The sequence below is a fragment of the Mesoplodon bidens genome (genome assembly GCF_964165515.1).
Source record: "Mesoplodon bidens genome assembly, chromosome: 3".
Taxonomy (NCBI): domain Eukaryota; kingdom Metazoa; phylum Chordata; class Mammalia; order Artiodactyla; family Ziphiidae; genus Mesoplodon; species Mesoplodon bidens.
Genome location: NC_138178.1, coordinates 152,650,217 through 152,673,785, shown reverse-complemented (window position 1 = coordinate 152,673,785; position 23,569 = coordinate 152,650,217). Strand labels below are relative to the sequence as shown.

At 46.8% G+C, this 23,569-nt stretch overlaps 1 protein-coding gene across 1 annotated transcript in view; it reads right to left on the bottom strand.

The window, feature by feature from the left end:
* Positions 1-23,569, bottom strand: part of LRRC74A (leucine rich repeat containing 74A) — a gene marked incomplete at both ends in the record, with an annotated part of 57,627 nt that overhangs the window by 20,177 nt on the left and 13,881 nt on the right. Inside the window, 10 exon segments of the mRNA XM_081228304.1 lie at positions 2,349-2,543; positions 2,910-2,995; positions 7,488-7,569; positions 7,920-7,969; positions 13,017-13,113; positions 14,129-14,236; positions 16,507-16,679; positions 19,684-19,812; positions 21,565-21,616; positions 21,620-21,654. Coding sequence (XP_081084430.1) covers positions 2,349-2,543; positions 2,910-2,995; positions 7,488-7,569; positions 7,920-7,969; positions 13,017-13,113; positions 14,129-14,236; positions 16,507-16,679; positions 19,684-19,812; positions 21,565-21,616; positions 21,620-21,654 — 1,007 coding nt within the window.

Sequence of the window (23,569 nt, the reverse complement as noted above, 5' to 3'; positions counted from 1 at the left end):
TAGTTTTCTGGTCTTGTGTTAGTTCCCTGACTACTGTGTACCTATGGCCTAGGGCTGCACAGAGGAGTCAATACATAACTTCAGGTAAAGCATTCAAAAGAGTGCATGGTACATAGTAAGCAGCCAATGAATGTTACTTATTATTATTGAAGGCTTTCAGCTGATGGTTTCCTGATGAGGCTGACCAAAACTCTATGTCAGGGGGTTCCCAGGCTCTTTCAGTACTCCAGTGAGAAAAGACAGCCTGGAGCCCTGCCCTCATAGGGCTTAGCATCCAGAATCTTTGGTTTGACTCACGTGCAGGGGGAATTCCTTATTCTTCCAAGATTAAGAAAAGGAGGGCTGGGGCTGGCTGTGGAGAGCAACAGATAATTCCTGAGGCAAAACTGATGTGGCCTCCACATACGACCAAACTAAAAGGTATATTTTAAGCTCTTTTTCTTTCGCTTTAAAAACAATTTAAAAAATTAAAATAAAATATTTGGTCACCGTAGAAAAAATTTAAAAAGCAGTAGAAAAAAATGTTAAAATTGCCTATATCCCACTAACCAGAGAAAATCCCTGTTGCCATTTTGCTGAGGCAGCATTTTAGTCTTAAAATTCAGATTCTCTGCACTTTCCTTGGCTTCATTGGCCACCGACCGAGGCTCAGTCCTTTGCAGGCTGGGTCAGTCTCTCTTCTCTGAGTCACACTTGGTGCCCCTCCAGCCAGGCCAGCCTCTGAGCTCCCGCAGTCACTAGACGGCCACCTGGTCTGGTCTGCAGTCACCACGCTCCCTCCACAGGTTGGAATCTGACTCCCTGTTGTCACCTCAGCAGCTCTAAGGTGGCTGTCCTCTCAGATGGTGGCTCATCTTCACTGATTCCTAACTCCCATTCTTCTTCCACCAGCACCCCCATGTCTTTGGTCCCCCCGAGTCACCTCCACATCTTGCGGGAGTTGGAGCTGCAGTGGAAAGCCAGGTAGAGCTGACATCCCTCTGCCTCTTGCTAGCTGCACGGCCTGACAAGTCACACAGCCTCAGTCTTCTCATCTAACAAATGGGGCTACTGGAGCCTGCTTGGTAGGGCTGGGCTATGAAGAAGGAGGCAAAGCACTTGATATAGTACCTGGCTTGTGGTAGGAGTCCCAGAAAGGGGACCTATTAATAGAAGTCCACATCTGACATCAGTTCCCAACTTCCCATGAGCTTCTATGTTATAAATTAGCATCTATGAGCAAATTGATTTAAAATGAAATATGTATTCATTCATTCACTTAATAAATATTCAGTGGGTATCTACTCTATGCCCAGGACTCTGCTAGGTACGGGGGATATAGTAATGGGCAAAGCCAAACATGTCTTTGTCCTCAGGAAACTTTCGAACTAGTGGTGACAGTCAAATAGTCACTCAAATGAGAGTATAAGGAAAAACTCTGGTGAGTTCTGTGTGAAGGGGCAAACAGGATCTGAGTGTTCCTGCAGGGTCCCTGGGGGAATTGCTGCTTCAGCTGTGCTCTGAGGCAGACCAGCAATTGAGGCCAGTGGAGGGAGCACTACAGGCCCTGCGGGAAGGGAGATGAAAAAAGACCCTGAGGCCATGGCTGGAGTGCGGGGGAGAGTGGGGGGTAAACTGAGGCTGGAGAAGCACACAGGGTGAGAGAATGGGATTTGAGCAACGGAGGCCATGGTCGGGGGGGCCTAAGTGGGAGGAGAGTAGGTGTGGGTGGGGATGGAAGTCAGATTTATGCTCAGAATGCACACTCTTGCCGCAGTGTGGAGAAAACCTGGAGGAGGGAATTCCCTGGTGGTCCAGTGGCTAGGACTCGGCACTTTCACTGACAGGGCCGGGGTTCAATCCCTGGTCTGGGAACTAAGATCTCGCAGGCCTATCAGCAAAGAAAAACAAAGAAACTGGAGGAGACCCAGATGGGAGCAAGGAAGACCCAACCCTGTGCCAGGTGAGAGCAGAGGGTGACACTGGGTTTACAGCAGAGAGACAGCCAAGAACGTACACACATATGAAGCACAGGGTAGATTTTCTCTCCAGCAACATCCAGCTCCATCGTACAGCTGACCCCACGCCAATACACGCAGACACACACATGCATGCACACACATGGACACACGGACACATACACAGATGCACACACATGGAAGCATGGACACACTCATGAATGCACAGACACATACATACACGTGCACACATACATGGGTGCAGAGACACACAGATGCACAGGTATACGCACATGGATGCACACACATGGAAGCATGGACACACACATGAATGCACGGACACACACACACACACACACACACACAAATGCAGGCACAAGATGTCCCGTTCCCAGCTCGGGTGAAGACTACCTTCAGAACTTTGAGGCTTTCGTTCAACTCCAATCCTTTGCTGAATTTGGACAGCCCTTCATTGCTGATGTTGTTGCTGCTGAGGTCTAGGTAGGCCAGGGAGTTGTTGACTCTGAGGACCTCCCCTAAGGCTGCAGCCCCCTCGTTCCCAAAGCTGTTCATGGAGAGATCCAGTTTCTTCAGGGACACATTAGCCTGCAGGGAGAAGGGAGAACAGCACCAGCATGAAGACTGCATGCAACTCATCCAGCCAACGGGCCCCAATTTTTGTCCCCTGCTGTCATCCAGACAGGGTGCTCAGTGGTCCCCAGGAGGGAGATCAGCCAGATCTTTCCAGATCCCTCCCAGCTGGGCTCAGAGTCTCAAGTACTCTTGAGGCTCATTCCCTTTGGGCTGAGGTCATTCCCTACCCCCTAGTTAAACTGCTGCCGTGAAGTACCCCCAAAGATGCCAGCTAGGTTTCAGCAGGGTGGATTTACCCATGGGGAAGGGTTCAAGGTGGCTGACTCAGGGCTTGGCCGTCCTCACTGGGGCTTAACGCACCACTCCCGGAGGGCTTACCCGGAGACCGCTGCACAAGGCCACCGCTCCCTGGATGTAGAGGTGGTTCCAGCTCAGGTCCAGCGACTGGAGCCCCACGTTGAGGGCTGTGGGAGGGAAGGAGTCATCTCAGTGTCCACCACACCACAGAGAGGTCCATCATATTGGGAATAAGGATCGCTCAATCCTCATGCAAAGCAAAACACGGAGGTAATAATTCGTCAGTTATTCATTTAAACACAAAATTCTAAGATGATTCCCAAGGCTGGCAACAACGTAGTAAAATACTCATACATTGCAGGTGGCAAGCAAATGGTATGCTCTATTTGGCAAATACTATCTGGTCACAGACATTTTCCTGTTAAAATCTGTTTACTCTATCTCACAGCAATATCACCCCTGAGACTCTTCCTAAGGAGACAGTACAGGATTTAAGAAGAGCAACATGCTTGTAGATGTTTTCCCTGGCATCACTTATAAAAGTAAGGTTTGTGACTCACAGGGGAAGGGTAAAGCATAACATAAATATCCATCTGGTGGAAAGTTACACAACCATTAAAACAGATGGAGAGAGCACGGCAAACCTTGTATTTACATAGGGACACTATGATGGGCATAGCGTGTGGTATCGCGTGATGTCTTTTTCATGGAGACCTACGGGAGCAGTGGAGGCTCCAGAATTTCCATCCAGGAGAGCTTTAGGGATACAGCCAGGTGGAAGTGTGGGGGCATCAGGCTTGTCTAGAAGTTGGGTTTGCACAGAAATTGCACATTTTTTTAACTTAAAGTTGCTTTTGCTCATGTGCTACATAGGGCTGGGAAAGCATCCTATTTAAACACTTCATCATTGTTATTTTTATCTGGGGAGGGTGGATGTGCCGAGGACACCATTGGAAGGAGAGAATAAAGTGCTCTTGAAGGATTACTGAGTGGGAGGAATCGCCTTCAGGCCCAGGAAAAATGTGTTATTCTGTTTTATTTATTTTCTTATATTAAAAAAAAATTTTTGGCTGCATTGGGTTTTCGTTGTTGAAAGCGGGCTTTTCTCTAGTTGCAGCGAGCGGGGGCTACTCTTCATTGCTATGCGCGGGCTTCTCACTGCGGTGGCTTCTCTTGTTGCAGAGCACGGGCTCTAGGCACACGGGCTTCAGTAGTTGTGGCTTGCGGGCTCTAGAGCGCAGGCTCAGTAGCTGTGGCGCACGGGCTTAGTTACTCCACGGCATGTGGGATCTTCCCGGACCAGGGCTCGAACCTGTGTCCCCTGCATTGGCAGGCGGATTCTTAACCACTGCGCCACCAGGGAAGCCCCTGTTTTATTTTCTATGGACAGAGCACTCTGTACTGATCGCGTCTTTCTCTTGTGTCAACCACCAGGACAGACTTTCAGGAAGTGCACAATACCTTCTATTATATCGAGAACAAACTTTTGTCCTGCCTTCATTCTCTCTCCCTGCCTGTCTCCCTCATCCTAGTCTTATTTTTCTCTCCTCTTCTGTGCCAAGTCCCTCACTGAAGTTAAACCTTTTTTTTTAATATTATTTTTTTTTGATGTGGACCATTTTTAAAGTCTTTATTGAATTTGTTACAATATTGCTTCTGTTTTGTGTTTTGCTTTTTTGGCCACGAGGCATATGGGATCCTAGCTCCCCGACCAGGGATCGAACGTGTCCCCTTTGCATTGGAAGGCAAAGTCTTAACTACGGGACCACCAGGGAAGTCCCTTAAGTTAAACCTTGCAAGCCTGCCTCTCTTAAATGGCCACAAAATTAAAATTTTAATTCTGTTCTCAACACTTACTAGCTTTGTGACCTTAAACAGGTTACTTATCCTTCCCGTCCTTCTGTTTTCTTATCTATAAAATAGAGATGTTAACCTGTACAAGGTTTTTTTTTGTGAGGATTGATGTAAAAAGCCTAGTATGATGCCTGTCACATAGTAATCATCTTATTTTTGGTAGCTTTAATAATAATAAAGATTCTTTTAAAAACTGCATATAGGGCTTCCCTGGTGGTGCAGTGGTTGAGAGTCCGCCTGCCGATGCAGGGGACGTGGGTTCGTGCCCCGGTCCGGGAAGATCCCACATGCCGCGGAGCGGCTGGGTCCGTGAGCCATGGCCACTGGGCCTGCGCGTCCGGAGCCTGTGCTCCGCAACGGGAGAGGCCACAGCAGTGAGAGGCCCGCGTACCGCATTAAAAAAAAAAAAAAAAAAACCTTCCTGGACTCTATATGCCACCCATCCTTCTGTTCAAACCTTGTCTCAGTGGAACGTCTGGAGTTGCTTATGTGGTCATTTCCACTTCTTTGCATCCCATTTTCAACTCAACCCACTCCAGCTGGGTTTCCATACTCACCCACTTCACGAACATGGCACCTGTCAAGGTCACCAATTATCTCCATGTTGCTAAGCGCTGTGGTCGCTTTTCTGTCCTCATCTTATTTGACCTCTAAGCATTACTTGACCCAGCTGACCACTTACCCCTTCTTGAAAATACGTCCTCATATGGCTCCTTGGCTCCTGACTTTTCCTATTTGACTCGCGACTCCGTCTCCAGCTCCCCCTCCTCTGCAAACCCTAAAAATGTCGGAGCGGCCCAGGGGCCAGAGGGATGGCCACCTACTCAACTCTATCTGCACTCGTCTGGATGACCCCATCTTGACACATGGCTTTAAATACTTCCCTGTGCCTATGACTCACAAATATACGTTTCTAGTCCTGACCTGTTCACCAAGCTCTAAACTCACACAGCCTGATATCTCTGTGTAGGCGTCGAATGGGCATCAAAAGTCCTCCACGGCCAAAACGGAAAACTCGACTCCTAACTCCTGCCGCCCGCCCCCATACTGTTACTCCCTGAGTTTTCCCCTCTAAGTAAATGACACCTGCCTCTAACCAGTAACTGAAACAAAAGAGTCGTGAGTCTATCTCTCCCTTCCCTCCTCCTTCACATCAGCAAGTCCTTTCGGCTTTACTTGCAAAGTATATTCTGAATCCATCCACTGCTCAGGCACTACCTCCTCCCTGAGCTCACGCTGTGGTCCTGTTTTGCCTGCACCCCCACACCAGCCTCCTGACCGGCCTCCCTCTTCCATTGCTGTCCTCGTCAGCTGCGGGCTTCACACGGCACATCTGCCCCTGCACGCCGCACCGTGTCGCCCCACGCTCACATCCTCCACGACTCTTGGTCGTGCGCCGCGTGGATCCCAGGCTCCTCACATCCCATGGCTCCCGCGGCCCGACGTCAGGGGCTGCAGGCAACAACCTCTTCTCCTTCCATCCTCCTCCCCTGTCCCCTCTGCTCCAGCCACACTGACCCCCCAGTTCCTCAAACAGGGGACACGCTCCATTCTTTCTGCCTGGAGCCCTGTGTGTCCAGACCCTAGCACGGCTCTTCTTTGATATTCAGGTTTCAACAAAGAGCCACCTTCCCTGTGGGGCTTCCCTCACCCCTCCATCTAGATGAGCGTCCCGTCCCCACTGCTAGGAGTCCTTTCCTTTTCTACTCATTCCCCCAGGAATGAGCATTTAGGTTTTCTTTCCTTTGTAACACTTTTGCAGTGAAACCTCTGCAGACATCTCTTGCTGTGTATGTGTGAGAGCGTCTCTGAGACACGTATAGAGGGGAACTGCGTCATAGAAAATATATACATTTTTGACGATAGTAAACACTGTCAAATTGTTCTCCAAAGTGCCTTTACATAGTAGACTTGTGAGTGTTCCTATTTCTTGCTTGTATTAGCCCTTGATATTCTCTGATGGGAAATTTTTACAGCTCTGCTAGATGACAAGGGAGATCTTTTTGTTGTTTTATTTTGCATGCTTCTAACTACTAAAGAGTGTGGGCACTTGGCTTTCTTTGGTCACTGTCCATATGCTTTGACCATTGTTTTATTGGGAGTATTTATCACTGCCTAATGGAGCTATAGGAACTTTTATCAATATTCTGAAGAGTACTCTTCTATATTATACAAATGCTGCACATTTCTACTCCTTAACTATTGTTTGTTTTCTATCATTGCCCCACAATGTCTTTTTTTTTTTTTTTTTTTTTTTTGCAGTATGTGGGCCTCTCACTGTTGTGGCTTCTCCCGTTGCGGAGCACAGGCTCCGGACGCGCAGGCTCAGTGGCCATGGCTCACGGGCCCAGCCACTCCGCGGCATGTGGGACCTTCCCAGACCGGGGCACGAACCCATGTCCCCGGCATCGGCAGGCGGACTCTCAACCACTGCGCCACCAGGGAAGCCCCCACAATGTCTTTTATCACAAGCAAGTTTTAAACTTACTGTTGTCAAATATATGAATCGTTTCTGTTACAGTTTCTGCCACTATTTTGTTACAGTTTCTGCCCATTTCTGTTTAATAATCCGTAGTCTCCCTGAAGTCAGAAAGTTACTTCTCTCTACGTTCTTCTAATCATTTTAAAGTTTACTTCCCATATTCAGGTGTCTGCTCCATTCAAAGTGTACTTCGGGTGTGGTGTGCATCACTTTTTATAATCAGAACGTTCAATAACAATAAGAAACCGGAGATGCAGCTCTGACAAGCCATCACACCCCATGTCCCTCCCCCTTGCTGGTTCCTCCCTCCGCGGAAGACTCACCCAGCATCTTCCCCAGGTACTCTCCTGCCTTATCAGAGAATTGGTTGTGACTGAGATCCAGCGACTTAATTCTGTAATTGGTCTAGAGAAAGAAACAGTGCAGAGAAAGGTAATTTTTGTCTTCTTTGTGACTGCAAATACCTCTCTTAGAACAGTGTGGGCCCCCATATGCCAAAAATTAAGTAGACTAGTGTTCTTAGACTGAGGACAATTTCTTGTTCATTTCCTGCTGAACTGTTGATGACTGCTGCGAGAATTTAGCACCATCCAAACAGTCCTACCACTTGCTGAGGTTTTTGATAGGATTGGCAGAGTCTAAATACTCGCCAACTCCCTAAATCAGGCAAGTAGCCTCACCTCCCTGTGCTCAGAGCCACCCATCTCCCAGGGCATCTCTCACATGGCTGGCTGCACCCACCCCTTGCTTCTTACCGACAGGGCTTGGCAAAACAGCTCTGCGGATTCTTCCTTGAAGTTATTTCCTGTAGTGAAGGGGAGCATTAGCAATGTTCTCCAGACTAAGGCTCCCTTACTCTCCATATCCTAGCCCTGCTAGTCTCTTGCCTTTGGAACAATCAGACGTAGAAAAGGTGGCAAGTACTTAAAGCAAATGTTTGGGCATAGGCGAACACAGGGGAAAAAAGGCAACCAGTTACCATCTCTTTAACAGTCCTTCCCTTCTCTCTCTGCCATGACTGTCCAGGGAGTTCCAGGGGTTGGTACACCATACCCTGTGCATCCATTGACAGCATCAACCCCTAGCCTAGTGCCTAAAATGTGTAACATTATAAAAATGCTAATCCAAGTCTGAGCAGCAGGGTTGGGACTAGAGGGATGAATGAGGCACTTGAAAATCTCAGTAATCACGATGGGTAATATCTTAATATTTTAAAATCCAAATCAATGCAAAAACATCTATGATGAACCAAATTTTAAATAAAAGCAGGATCTGACCCTGTATTTGCATGGCCAGGCCTCACTCACTTCATCCCAATCTGTCCCTGTTGGATCCTGTTTTTTATTTATTTGATTTTTTAAATTTATTTTTATTTATTTATTTATTTATTTATTTATTTGATTTTTTTTTCATCATGGATTTGTTTTTGCATTAATTTTCAGTTTCAAAAATGTTGCATTATGATATTACTTATTTGGTTACTGAGTTTTTTTGTTGCCCCTTAAGTTTTGTGGCTGAGGTGAGTGCCTCCCTTATCTTACCCTAGCCCTAGATTGCTAAGCAATCTAAAACATTGGTGATTTCCGGAGAATAAATGACACAAACCCTTACCCCCAAATTTCTCCTTTGAAACCTTAATAAGCTCTATGTCTCTAGCACCTAAAAAGTGCTTGGCACATAACAGGTGCTCAGTAAACCCTTACTGAATGAACAAATGAATGAACCCACTGAAACACAAGTACTTCTTTGGCTGTTTCTGGTACCAGTGCAATAAAATGAGATAATAATCTAGTCAATGTATAAAATTAGGCAATCTATTATTCAAATTGTTGTGTTTATACCATTGGTTACCAACAGTGCATTGGTTATAAGAAATCATTTGGGAAGCTTGATAAAATACAGATTCTTAGACCCCTCTCCCTAAAGATTCTGATTCAGCAGCCTGGGATAGGGCTGGGAAATTTGTAGTTTTGCAAAGAACTTTCTGTATTAATGTTATATTAGAGGTCTTAGCCAATACAACCAGAAACCTCTCTAAGAGCTATAAATATTGGAAAGAAGGGACAGAAACTTCCATTGTTTGAAGACATGATCACCTACCTAAATAATCCAAGAAAATTAACAAAATATTAGAGCTAGTAAGATAATTCAATCAAGTGATTGGTAATAGGCTCAGTGTACAAAAATTAATAGCTCTAAAACATACCAATAATAAGTATTGATAATTAGAAAATGTGATAGAAAAACATTCTCTTCTCATAAGAATAAAATGATAAAAGACCTAGACATAAAGCTAATATGAAATATGCATGACTCATAATGAAGTAAAACTATAAAATTTATTGAAGAACATAAAAAAGACCTGAAGAAACCATGTTCTTAAATGAAGATATTCAATACTTTAAATATGTCAATTCTTTCCTGAATTTACCTAGAATATTAAATATAACCCCAGCCAAAATCCCAGTAAGTTTTCTTTTTAATGGAACTTGACAAAATGATTCTAAAATTCAACTGGAGGAGAAACCACACAAGAATAGCCAAGATTACTTTGGAAAAGGTCAGACTTTGTCCACTGAAACATAAAAAATATTATAGCATATCATATAATTATAAAACTAATATATTGAATATTACATACTTGATATATCATTTTAATTACAACTAATTATTATATTATATAGCATATTATAATTTTAACATTCTAATCATACTGAAACAGTACAGTGTTGGCATAGAAATAGATTAATGAAGTGGGATAGAGACTCTAGAAAGGAACTTATACTTATATGGGAATTTAATAGATGATGACATTCAAATTAGTTAAGGGTAGATTATTCAACTAATGATGCTGGGGAACCTGGCTATGAGTTTTGGAAATAGAATGTTTGACTCCTACCTAATGCCATGAACAAGAATAAGTTCTAGGTATATTGAAGATCTACGTGGAAAAAAACAAAATTACAAAAATATTTGAAGAAAGTAAAGAAAAATATTTTTAAATCTGAAGTAGGAAACCATTTTTTAAGCAAGACTACAAAAATTAAATCCATAAAAGAAAAGACTGATGAACTTGACAACAGTAAGTATACAAACTTTCATGTAAGAAAACACCATGAAGAAAGCCATATGTAACATTCAGGTATGAGTATCTGTAGTATATAAAGAGTGCCTAACACTTAAGAATACAAACAACCCCATATAACAATTGGCCATTTCTTAGAAGAAGAAATTAAAATGAAAATAAGCATCTGAAAAGATGTTCTATTTCAATAGTAATGTGGGACTGTAATAAAGATAATAATAGTGGTGAACAGTTATTGAATACTTGCGTCCTATGTACTGTTCTAGGTGATTCAGATTTTTATTAATGTAATCCTCACAATCACTGCCTGAGATAGGTAATATAATTGTCCCTAGTTTATAAATGAGAAAAGTGAGTCACAGAAGGGTTAAATAAATTGCCTAGTGTCAAAGCTGGGATCTGAACCCAAGTACTGTGACTTCAACACACTTAACTGTCTGGTTCACAAACAGTTTGGGAATAACCCTTCTGGTGGAGATATGGGGGAAACAGACATTCCACTGGTGGAATTATAACCTGGTATAGTCTTCTTTTTTTTTTTTTTTTGCGGAACGCGGGCCTGTCACTGTTGTGGCCTCTCCCGTTGCGGAGCACAGGCTCCGGACGCGCAGGCTCAGTGGCCATGGCTCACGGGCCTAGACACTCCGCGGCATGTGGGATCTTCCCAGACCGGGGCACGAACCCATGTCCCCTGCATCGGCAGGCGGACTCTCAACCACTGTGCCACCAGGGAAGCCCCTGGTATAGTCTTCTTAAGGGAAATTTGGAAATTAATTTTTAACTTCACTAAAACGGGTATACCTTATATTGAATAATTCTGCTCCTGGGTGTCTGTAGAGATACTAGAACATGTGCTCAAAAGATGCATGGATAAGAAAATACTTTAAAAATTATCTGGAAGATTGAAAAACTAGAAATGACCTAAATGCACTCCCCTTCAAAAAGGGGGATATTAGATAAATTATGCTATAGTCATACCATGAAAAACTACCCAGGAGTTCAAAACAATGAGATAAATCTATCGGTTCTGCCATAGAAAGAAATCCAAGATATATTTAGAGGGGAAAAAAGGAAAATTGGAGAATAATATCTAATATGTAGTAAAATTTATATTAAAAAATACATAACCTCTGTTTCTGTATTTTCTCTCTGGATACTTTTAAGATCTTTTTATCTTAGGTGCTTTTACTATGATATACTCAGGTGTGGATTTCTTTTTACTTTACTGTACTCAGGACTTACTAGGATTCCTGTATCTGAGAATTCATCAGTTCAGGAAACATGTCGGCTATTATTTGCTCATATATTGTTGTTCACCCATTCGCTTCTTCTGGACTGCCTATTAGCTATATTGAGTCTATTCATTCCTTTATATTTTTATCTTTTATATTCTCTATATCTTTATCTTTCTATACTGCAAAGACAGATAAAATATCCTTTTATCTATTTTCCAGGTCACTAATTTTTTTTTTTTTTGCGGTATGCGGGCCTCTCACTGTTGTGGCCTCTCCCGTTGCGGAGCACAGTCTCCGGACGCGCAGGCTCAGCGGCCATGGCTCACGGGCCCAGCCACTCTGCGGCATGTGGGATCTTCCAGGACCGGGGCACGAACCCGTGTCCCCTGCATCGGCAGGCGGACTCTCAACCACTGCACCACCAGGGAAGCCCCTCCAGGTCACTAATTTTATTCACTGTATCTAATTTGCTGTTGAATTTATCCATTGAGTCTTTAATTTCAATAATTATATATTTTTCATTTGTAGAAGTTCTATTTTGGGGGGGACCTATTAAAAAATAGTGATTTGTTCTTGTATGTTTTATGTTCTTAATCATATCAAACTTGATTTAGAGTTGGGTGCAAGATATCTATTTATTAGAAGTTTCAGTTAATTGATAGTGCTCCTGTGCAGTTTGATGGATAAATTTTATGGTCACTCAATTTACAGCCTATATAGGATAATGCTATTTCCTGAAGTTCTCAAGGGTCCCATGCTATTACTTGTTGAGTCTGACAGCTCTCATGGTGTTTCCTTCTTTTGCAATTTTGGACTGTGCACCCATATTTAGCGGAGCTTTATCTGTGGGAATCCCCAACAGCCTGGAGCCTGACAAAGGTTTATGTTTGTTTCTGTTGGGTGCCCCAAGGTATTACCAACATAGGACCACTTTGCATGTTCATTTCCTGCCATAGGGATTCCAGGACCCTGCAGATAGTATAAATGCAAACCATAAACCTGAGTGAGGGCAGGTCTGTGGGTAATAGAGTTCTCAAGTGACTTTTTTTTTTTTTTCTGTGAGCAAGACTGATAATAAACTAACTAAAAATTAGTTATACTACAGGGGGTCAGGTAGTAATAAGTGCTGTTAAGAAAAACCAGGAAGAGAAACAGGTTAGAGAGTGATGGTGACGGAGAGGTGCTGCTTTGATAGGTCAGAGAAGTCCCCTTAAGGAGATGACCTGTGAGCGGAGGCAGGAATGAAGTGGGAGCGGGAGCTGTGCAGGTGTCTGGGGTAGAGACTTTCCAGCAGAGGTGGGAATATTGCAAAGTGAATCAGAAGTCACTTGTCCAGGACAGCCGTGAAGCCAGTGTGGTTGTGGAGAGGGGACGAGAATGGTTGGAAGAATCTAGCAGGGTGTAGACGCAGTGTTCTGGTCTCTGAAATCAGCAGGACCTGGTCTGGCTCAGTTAGACCCTGGATCTCTCTGCTCTGACCCTTCTCTCCATTACATTCCCAATGTCCTCCCCATTCTCCTTCATAGGCTCACCTGAAAGCTGAAGACTAAAGAGCGAAGAGGTGTTTTTCTGGAGGAACTCAGAGAGGATTCTGGCCCCCTCCACACCAAGATCATTGTCGGAAATATTCTAAAAGGCAAGAGAACACTTAAGTATGTGACATTCCCACCAAAGGGCCCTCATTAACAAATGATGGGGGTGGGGGCTTACTTGAGGCCTATACTGAGGGAGTAGGGGTGGGGTGGGGAGAGCAGGGCTGGGGTGAAAGGATGGGAAGGGTTAGGGTGGTGCAAAGGGGAAGAGGAGGAGGAGAGGAACCCTGGCTTTTCTGATGCTTCACCGTGAAGCTCTCAGGCTGATCTCAGTTCTCTGAAGTTGACCTCAGTGACTCCCCACCTCCCCAGTTTAGCCCTGGTATTTTAGATAAGCACATTGTATTATTATTTTTTTTGAAACCTAAGACAACTTTATTTGGAGGGTTTGGCATGCAACAATTGAAAAATGAATTTAGAGTAAGCGATCATTGTAATTCCCTTCATTGGTTCACGAGCATGAATCACTATGCTCAGAAGTAGCAGGGGTATAAACGGACATAGTCCTTTCAGGCAAGTGGCAGGGACTTTATATAAGCCAGCCATTATCATCTCAATTGTCTTTCCCCTTCTTTTTTTAATTTTTAAAATTGTGGTAAAATAGACGTAACACAACATTTACCATCCTAACCGTTTTTAAGTATACAATTCAATGGGCTGAAGTACGTTCACATTGTTGTGCAACGATCACCACCATCTGTCGCCAGGGAACACTGTATTTTATGAAATTATTTCATGGCTTTATTTTCTTTAAGAAAGTTTACATTAAGGCCACTCTAAAGAAGTAAGTTTGTCCATTTAGGGGCTTATGAGATCCAGACGGAAATGGTTTCTCAGGGTTTCCTACGGCCACAGGGAACACAGTGCCCCTGGCCAGGCTCTCATGTGCGGAACCTCCTCTGAGAAGTCACTTCCAGGGGAGGGGAGGCCCCAGACTGACTGCAGAAAGCCTGGAGGCTGGCCTGGGCTTGGGCAGGGGACTCTGGCTTCTCTGAAGTGGGTTCTGAGACTCTAAGCATGGTTGTAGGAACTGGTAGAACAGGGCACAGTACCATCTCCTGCAGGTAGTAGTTCTCCTGTAGCATCTCCACCAGGCTCAAGATGCCCTCCTCTGTGATACCACTGTCTGCCAGCTCCAGCCTGAGAACAGTTGTGTTGGACTTCAGCCACCACAAGGGGAGGGGGAGAGAGACAGAGGTGGTTGGTGACCTAGTCAGTTCCCTGCCCTTGCCCAGAGCCCATCACCCCTCTCGAACATCCCAGCCACGTCAGAGGGTACAGAGAGGCAGGCTAGCAATTCTGGAGGAGTGGCTAGGAACAGGAGAATAGCGCAGGGGACAAGCCATCCCAGTGAGTTTTGCTAGGATGACATGCTTATTCTGAGCACCTCCCTCCCCAAAAGGGGTACCAAGGGGGATTTAGAAAAGGGACGTTAAAATAAAGTCCTGAAAAAGATGAGGCACAAGGGAGAGCTGGACAGATTTTAACTATTTAGCTTTAAGGAGAGAGGCCTGTGACCTACTCCAAGTTTAAGGAGAATGTGCTATTATTTAAGAAGGGTATTTAAGCATAACGCCTTTATTGTGCCTGCTTCCTTCAGAGGCCTTTCCTCTAGTTTAGGCTTAAGGGTTGTCTGGTACTCTCTGATAGTCAGGATGTTGCCTCAAGGCTGTTTAGAAGGAGCTGGAACTTAAATCTTAAATAAATATCTACATCCAAGTTAGTCTGCATTCCCACAGGGAGCAAGACAAGTGGAAATGACTGGCCTTGCAGCATGAGGGACTGGGGTTAGCTCAAACCAGAACTTTTGCCCTTCCCTTCCCCACCTCGTTCCCTGTGCAGAAAAGCACAGAGAACAGGCATGTCTTTGAATTTGAGCGATTTTCAAAGCACACAAAGCAGTGAGAGAAGTAGCTCTCCTTTCAGGCAAAGGGAAAGTGTGATAGTGTGAATTACTGCGAGGCAGAATGGCCCCCCAGGGCCTTCATGAAGCCTCCGCTCTCTTGCCGGGGTGGGAAAATTCAGTCGTGCTCAAAGGCAAGCGAGATGGCTCAGGGAGTCTCCCAGTCTAGGTGTCATTTAGCAGAAATGGGGGCTGAAGGACCACTTTTAGAGTCATCCTGGGGACCAACACAGTATGTGGTGTAGCAGGTGGCCTGATCACCAAATCCATTCACATTCATTTCACACGGGTGAGTATCTATTTGTCACCCTCTGTGCTAACTGCCGAGGAAACAGGGATGAACAGAGACCATTCCTCCTCTCGAGGGGCTCATAGCCCACCAAGTCCAACGGCATGGAGATAGATGGAGGAGGGACAGACCCAGAGAAGTATGAAAATGAGCCCTATTGGAATACTCTTCCTCTAAGCCAGGGAAGCACATGTGAGAAGTTAAACAGTACCAAAGATAAATAAAAGTAAATAAAAGTTCAGTCCATTGGAATGTCACAATGATTGTCAAATGGATGATACAAAGAATCAGAGAAGAAAACCTCCCCCTAAACAGCAACTGCTGTTACTGAGAGACAAGTGGCCCAAGTCCTGAGTGGATTTTGTTATTTCCATGACGCTCATGAGGTAATGGTGAATTCCTAACACTTCATTAATCAGTCTTTCAACGCTCCATAAATTTCAAGATGGCTTTCTTCTTTCTCTGCCCTTCCTCCCTTCCCTCCCCCTCCCCGGAGAGCAGCACAATCTCACGTCATGTGACTTCTTAATGGGCATGCGCTAAGTGCGAATGCAGTTATGGTTCCAAAAATGGGTGCTTTTTTTAAAAATTGCAATTTTTCTTTACTGTCCTAAGTGAACAAACAGTGTTGTGCTGACATACACCTGTTACATTTTCTGTTTTCCTGGGATGGAGTCAGTTTTGTATATAATCAATTATAATTATAGAAAGCTATGATGAGTTCAAGGACAAGTCTTATCATTCAAGCCAAGCCGGGAGAGAACATTCTTCCTGTGGAAAAACATGATCCACTCTACAGTGTGGGCTTGAAGATTTACATAAAATATTGCAAAAGGCAGACATCAAATGGAATGGCTCAGTAGTGAACTCATTTAAGGCAAAGGTGAGCTCTGGAATTGAGATCTGGCTGACATTTTGCATTGTGTTCTCACATTAGCGTTTGGGCCCAAGCCCAGACCAGTTGCTTTTCCAGGGCCCACAGGCTGGTGCCTTTGCTTTCTGAATAGGAAACAGCATAGACTTCCAAGGCCCAGGTCTCTAGCAGCCTCCTTCCCAGGAGCTATTGGGCATCCATGCCTTTTGGGGAAAGCAACTGGTAGTCATGCAGAGTCTAGGGCAAGGCGGGCATAGAGGTTGCAATGCAGGGTCCCAAGGTGGGGCTCTCTGACTCTTGGGCCTACCACCCTGTCAAGTCCCCACTTCCGCCAGCCTTCACGTGCCCGCACTGGTACGCTCACCACCAGGGCTATAGCAATAGCCTTGGTACCCCTGGGGCCCAGTCCATAGTGGTTGAGGTTCACATAGGACTCCTCCATGTTCCGGATGAAGTAGGAGACGGGCACTACGCCCACAAGTCTGCAGGCCTCCAGGTACAGCTCTCTTTGTCCGGTGGTGAAAAATTTCTCCGTATCTGCAGAAAAAGATGCAAGTGGATGAAGTAGAGTTTCTCTTCTACCTTTGCCTTATCTCCCTGTTGACCCAGACCACATTCGATTCTGACTGGCGTCCCCTCTTGTCTGAGGCTCTGTCCCTATGGGTGTATGTTCCAGCTCCAACTGGAAAGTCAGCCAGTGATGGGAGACCCTAAATCCAGAAAGCCCCATGTGGACATCTCCCTTTGGGTAAGAGACAAGGCCCCTGGTTTTAGGTTCCACGCTACCTAGGAGAAACAATATGCTCCGTCCCCACCTTCCCAGGTTGACTGCATCTAGTGACTGAGCACAAGGATGTGTGAGCGCATCCTTGCCCACCTCAGGACAGCTTTGAAAGGCCAACCAGACAAAAAGCTGGTGATTTGTGATGGTTGAGGGAGTCTCCATTGCAGTTTTAGTTTCACTACCACTGTAAAAATGTGAGCCACAAACAAAGTTTTACTAAAGATTTAGAGAAGTACCAACTAGAAAAAGCCCAAGTAGGACAGTGGGCTTCTGAAGGTGGCAGATCAGTGCAAGATGGAGAGACCCCCAAATCCGTGGGAAACAAACTTGCATTTGAGTGGGTTTGCTTCTTTCAAAGACTTGCATGTCATTTTTCCTCACAAAAAGGACTGTCACCTACTTTACCAATGACAGATCTAGCCCCAAATCACACACAGCTGATAAGTGCTTAAACCAGCAAACAGAATGGGGGCCGCTCCTCTCCATTCTAACCTCTTGGGGGCTTTTGTTCCTTGGGCTTTAGACCATCCTGACTTGTGGTCGGTGGGCAGAGGGCCTTCCTGGGTTCTGGATGCCACACAGCCCTGTCCTCATTAAGCAAGCTCTGTTGACACAGGGCTTTCCATGGCCAGTGGGGGTCTAAGCCAGCATCTGTTTTTTCCCTTCAGATCTCAAGAGTCTTTGGCCAACCCACCCCAGACATTTCTAAGATGGACAATGAAAGCTTTGTTGGTGAAAGGACAAGGTCTTTGCAAGGAAGTTGATTTTGCAGGCACAGCTACAAATTGGCCTTCTTTTCCCGGTGGTTGCAGACCAGGATTTTTCAGCCTCAGCACTAAGGACATTTTGAGTTGGATAATTCTCTGCTGTGAGGGGCTGTTCCACGCAGTGTAAGATATTTGGCAGGATTCTTGGCCTCTGCCCATGAGATTCTAGTGGCATCCCCCCACCCCTCACCCCACCCCCAGTTTGCCAAGTGTCCCCTGGGGTGCAAAACCGCCTGTTGTACAGGAAGAGCAGCATGTGGTGGGCGAGCAACTTCCCCTCTTCCGTAGCCTCACCACCAGCTTGCTATTCCCACCTGGCTTATGTCTCAGTTCATCCCAGGAAGCCCTTCCTGCCCCATTCCCAGCATCTCAGCACCAGCTGTAGGAGCACCAGAAGCTGGAGGAGCTGAGCCCTGAGTGTCTGTCCGGCACAGAATAGTTGGTGCCAGATTCAGTTGTTAGAGGCTCCTGTTTGCTAAAGCAGAGTAGGTAACCCCCAGCTTTGTCCTTGGCACTCACTCTGCTCCGGTTGATTCTGTGGACGCCTTCTAGCTGTATTCCCTAGGTTACGTTTTTTTTTTTTTTTTTTTTTTTTGCGGTACGCGGGCCTCTCACTATTGTGGCCTCTCCCGTTGCGGAGCACAGTCTCCGGACGCGCAGGCTCAGCGGCCATGGCTCACGGGCCCAGCCACTCTGCGGCATGTGGGATCTTCCAGGACCGGGGCACGAACCCGTGTCCCCTGCATTGGCAGGCGGACTCTCAACCACTGCACCACCAGGGAAGCCCCCTAGGTTACGTTTTAGAGGCAGCTTGCAACAATATTATCACTTGGGGGAGTGGCGGTGGGGAGGGGCAATGAGCTAGAAGCTGGAGTCTGGGACTAAACATCCAGTGTTTCCATCTGCCACCCTGCCAACCAGGTAAAATTCAGTGTCTCAGCAGCAGCCTTGAAGCGGAAAAGAAGTTAGGAAGGCAACAACAGGCTCCCCGGGCAGTGGCAGGGAGGAGGTCTGTGTTGAGGGTGAAGTTGTGTGTGGACCCTGGGGGCGCGGTGACCATGGAGACGAGCAACACAACTGAATTTGGCAGAGCAGCCTCCCTGCATCTCTGCTGCCACTGATCACAGCCTACCACCTAGCGCTGGGACACGGGAGGGAAAGGGCCACTGGGCCAGCTGGCCTCAGCCCGGGAAGTTTGGGGCCAGCCCATCAGGTGGAGCCAGCACTGTTCTGGCCCTGCTTCCCAAGTGTCCTTTTTGGCAGGCACTTCCTTCCTTGGGGAAACTGGAAAGGAGAAGAGGGTGGAGGTGTTGTTTGCAATAACAGAGTCTTTGCTCCAACTCAGCTTGCACCCCTCCCCATACCCAGACATGCTTGGATTTGTTGGAGGGAACAAACACGGGGAGGGAAAACACGGGGCTCTCAAGCTGGGGAAACAAGAACTCTAATGTGAGTAGAGGAACGTCGCCAGGATGCAAGATGGGCCATAAATCCTCCAGGGGCCCCTGGAATATGGAATAGGGAAGGTAGATCGACAAGGTGGGGGGAACATGGGGTCGGCAGACATTAGCAAACTCTCGGTGGCCTTGGGCAACTCACACAATCCTTCTAAACCTCAGTTCCCCCCTCTGTAAAGGGCAGGTAATAATGCCTACCTCCCGGGACTATTGCAAAGGTGACATAAGATGCCACATGTGGAAATGTTCAGAAAACCAGAAGCCCCTGTTCACTTATCGCTCCAGCTTTCAGCAAGCTGATGGGACCCCTCTGCTCATGAGTCCAGTCACGAGCATGGGGCAGCAGAGACTGCTGCCCCCGGGCCAGCCTCGGGGAGGTCGTGGCATAATACTGAGCACAGGTGTTTCTGGCCCGTTCCCTCTGCAGCACGTCCCACCGGGCAGAGCCTTGGCCAACTGGGAAACCGATTTCTCCAGCTTCTGAGGAAGGAGGCAAGCCACCCCTCACCCACCAAGGGCCCATGCTCGCTCACCTTCAATCTCAAGGTCTCTTTCTGAGCTCTCCCGGGCTGGTTTCTCTTTTTCGACAGCCGTGGGGGCTTCAGCCTCACAGTAGAGTGTTTCATCACTGCTCTGCCGTGCCGACACGGTGTCACTCTCATCTGGAAGAGAAACTCATCTCCTTGATTCTGGAAACGAAACCCGCTGGCCTTTCAGGTGGAGCTCACCACTGGCCACCCTGCGCCTCTGTCTCTCTCATCTGCAACCCGAGTCCTGGCTGCAGCCTTTGTCCCTCAGCCTCACGTGGCTCAAGGTGCCAAGGGACTACAGCCTGCCTTCAGCCCTGCCAGGGGGGCTCCCCTCTACGAGCCCTCTTTCCCTGACACAGAGCTGCCTCCTGGCTGAATTGTCTGTGCTAAACGCCCTTCGTGTTCTCTGGAGGCCTCACTCCTGTCCCACCCCGTGTGTTGGGCCAGCCTTGGACGTTGGCTGCTTGCTCCTTCTTTTTTTTTTTTGCGGTACGCGGCCCTCTCACTGCTGTGGCCTCTCCCGTTGCGGAGCACAGGCTCCGGACGCGCAGGCTCAGCGGCCATGGCGCATGGGCCCAGCCGCTCCGCGGCATGTGGGATCCTCCCGGACCTGGGCACCAACCCGTGTCCCCTGCATCGGCAGGCGGACTCTCAACCACTGCGCCACCAGGGAAGCCCTGCTTGCTCCTTCTTTTCCTTCTTATTAGCTCGGGTGGGGTTCAGGGTCTGCTTTACTCTTTCAGGGGAAGAACGTGTGGTGATGCCTAGACTTCCTCATTGGCAGGCACAGATGACGCTGGGAGGGCAAGGGGCAGGGCAGGTGACTTGGGTCAAGTGTAAAATAAAGTGGAACAGAAGCAGTTCCAGAGAGTGAAAGGGATAACTTGATTCCTAGGATCTGACCTAGCTTCTTCCTTCCAGTCCAAATTTATGACCATGCAGGAGGAAGGGCTTGCAAATCTCCCTGGGATTGAAACTAATTGCTATGATTAAATACAAGTGTCCTCGGCTTCCCTCACACTAGTCCCCTGCACTTGCTAGATGTGATTTTTCTGCCATTGGGCCACTGATCTGGAACCAGCCCTGGGCTCCTGAAAGCCACACAAAGTCCAGGGCTAGTCCTCCCATGTCAGCAGGATGCAATGGTTTCAGGAAGCCAGGCTGCACCACTGGATGGCCTGTCAGAACTCAGCCAACCTTCTCTCTTCAGGTGGGCTGAGCATTCATGGCATGGGTCGTAAGTTTTGACCACCCAGTTTCTAAGATAGTGGAGTTCCTAATGATTCCATGCAGGTTTGTGTCCTTCTCAGCCCTTGTCCGTAGACCCAAGCTCCAACATTTATTTCCCAGCCTATAAGACAAGGTCTGTGTGACAAGGGGTGGAAGTAGCAGTGGTCAGACATTTAGAAGACATACAGCAGCTTAGCCATCAGACGTAGCCCTCAAAAAGTGATGATTTCTTAATTTCCTCTTTAGATAAACCATTTTAGAATTCCATCCAACCAGTGGAATGTTGGTAACTCTTTAACTGGCTCTCCAGAAAAAAAAAAAAATCCTGCTTTGTAATGTTAGCCAATTCAGGTGGTGTAAATATTCCTAACATGGCTGATTTCCAACTACCAACATGACATCGGCCAGCTCACAGAATGAAAATTAAAGTCAGCCAGAGCTGGTATGAGCCAGTTCCAGCACAGCATTGCATCCAACTTTCTCACTCCCTGGTTGGCAAGCCCCGAAGTCAAGTCAATGTCACACATCACCCCAATTCTAGAGGGTCCCAGGAGAGGAGGGAAGGGGGCTTCCGGGTCTACGTGGTCACTAGGCATTACACTGAGGCAGCCAGAAGCGCCTGAGTGGTGAGAAATGGGATGCATTTTCTTTCACCTTTTGTCTCAGGCTCAAGAGGGTCATCATTGTCCATGGTGCTGGGGCCCTCTCAGGGGCTGCTGCCAGCTTCTTGCCACCTTTCTGCTGCTTCCCTAGGAAGCTACCTGTCGGTTCACCTCTGTCTCAAACTTTGCATACCCCGCCCTCACCTAGACAGATCCTGGGGGTTGGGGGCTGTAGTTATCCTTCCATCCCAGCAAGCCCTGGGGAGAGTGGGTTTTGGTGGGACATGTCTGGATTTGACCCCAACTCTGTCTGGGAGAGGTAGCTACTTCCCCGGATCATCAAGGAGAGAGGTACAGCTCTATTCCTGGGAGCCCTGTTGAAAGGATGCCCACCCACCTGCAACTTTATGACTTAGGACCCACTTTAATTTCATCTTCAACATTCCATGACCTCATGCAGTCATTGTGATCCACGTGGGTGGACCTAGCAACAGCAAGCCTCCCACCCTCCTGGTGGCTCTGGTAGTCATCTTTTCTCTTATATCCCTGGGGCCAAGCCCAGGCTTGGCTGTGAGTGTGCAGGTGCTGTGCGGGGGCCTCTAGGTGGAGTTGTATTTCCCTCTGAGTCAGGACCAAACCCAAGCCCCTTAATCAGGTGACTGCTTTGAGCTGCCACCATGTTCTTCTCTCAAGGTGCTTCAGGTACGAAATATTTCAGTGACGGGTGAGGTCAGTTTTCTTCTTCCCAGCTCTCCTTGCTTTTTTCTTTACCCCTTGGGAGAGTATCCTCAACCTTGGAGCAGCAGATCAAAAGCAAAGCACGACAAACACATGTTCTATCACTACAATTTGTTGCAGCCAAAGCACTGTTCAAACTACCAGGCTGCCAAGCTTGGAACCACTCAACCATCATTCCCACCCCTGGCTGTTTTCACGTGTCTTGGAGTTGAAGTTCACTTGCAGTTTACTGTCAAGAGAACCTGGAGGCGTGTTTGTTCCTTCCTGATACACTATCAGCACATCAACGGGCAGGTCAGTGACTGGAGGGCTTGGGGACATGAAAATCCCTCTTTGCCACTCAGAAGAATGAGGACGATCTGGGAATTTGTGTAGGAAAAACAGTTAGAACCTTGGACCAAAAGAAATATGTAAATCTGAGATATTACTCATTCCTCCAGGCATCCTTTCTGAAAAATATTTATGGAGCATCTATTACATACAAGGCACTAAGATAGGCCCCATCGTGGGGAGGGGAATGCAGATATGATTAAGATTTGGACCTTTCAACACATGTATAAAACAAGATAGAAACTGACAGGGCCACGCCTAGGTTGTGAGGGTCCTGGGAAAATAAATACTGTTGGCAGAGCTCCTGTTCAAATAAACAATTTGAGTCATCCTAAATCAGCATGACAACGTCATTCTAGTGGTCCAATCTCATGTGGTTCTGTGAGAGAGATACTGAACAAGCCAGAGGGAGTGATCAACTCCTAGGATGACTCGGTAGGCACAAGTCCTGGAGACCCTTGGTTTATCTGGTCAACCCCATGCTGGTGCAGAGGATAAGAAAGTGTACTTAAAGGGGAAAAATGGTGACCGGAGAGTATGTAGATCCTGGTCTAAGTTTTGGTCTAAGTCGAGATCCTGGACAAAGTACCATGTGGTCTCAGGTACCAAGGGCAAATTAGAAAATTTGGAGGAAGGCACTCCAAATAGCCACTGGGCAGCGACACTGCCTGCCTGGGTCTAAGGGCAGTACTGGAAATTGATAAGGGTCATGCTGGGGAGCATTCATGGGTTCACAAAGAGTGATGCTGGATTGGAGTCAGAGGTTTCCATGTAGATTCATGGGTTTGGGTTTTGCTTAATATACATACACAGATAGATGGGTATAGAAATAAATATAGATATGGGTTATGCATGGGTTGTTATACATACATATATTTCCTAGCTTTATCCACTGAAATGGACCAGAAGCAGTGACAACCCAGTGGTGATGAGCATGGCAGTGCCCAGGTCTAGGTTTCCATTTTCCTTGGAAAGGTGGTTAATTACTG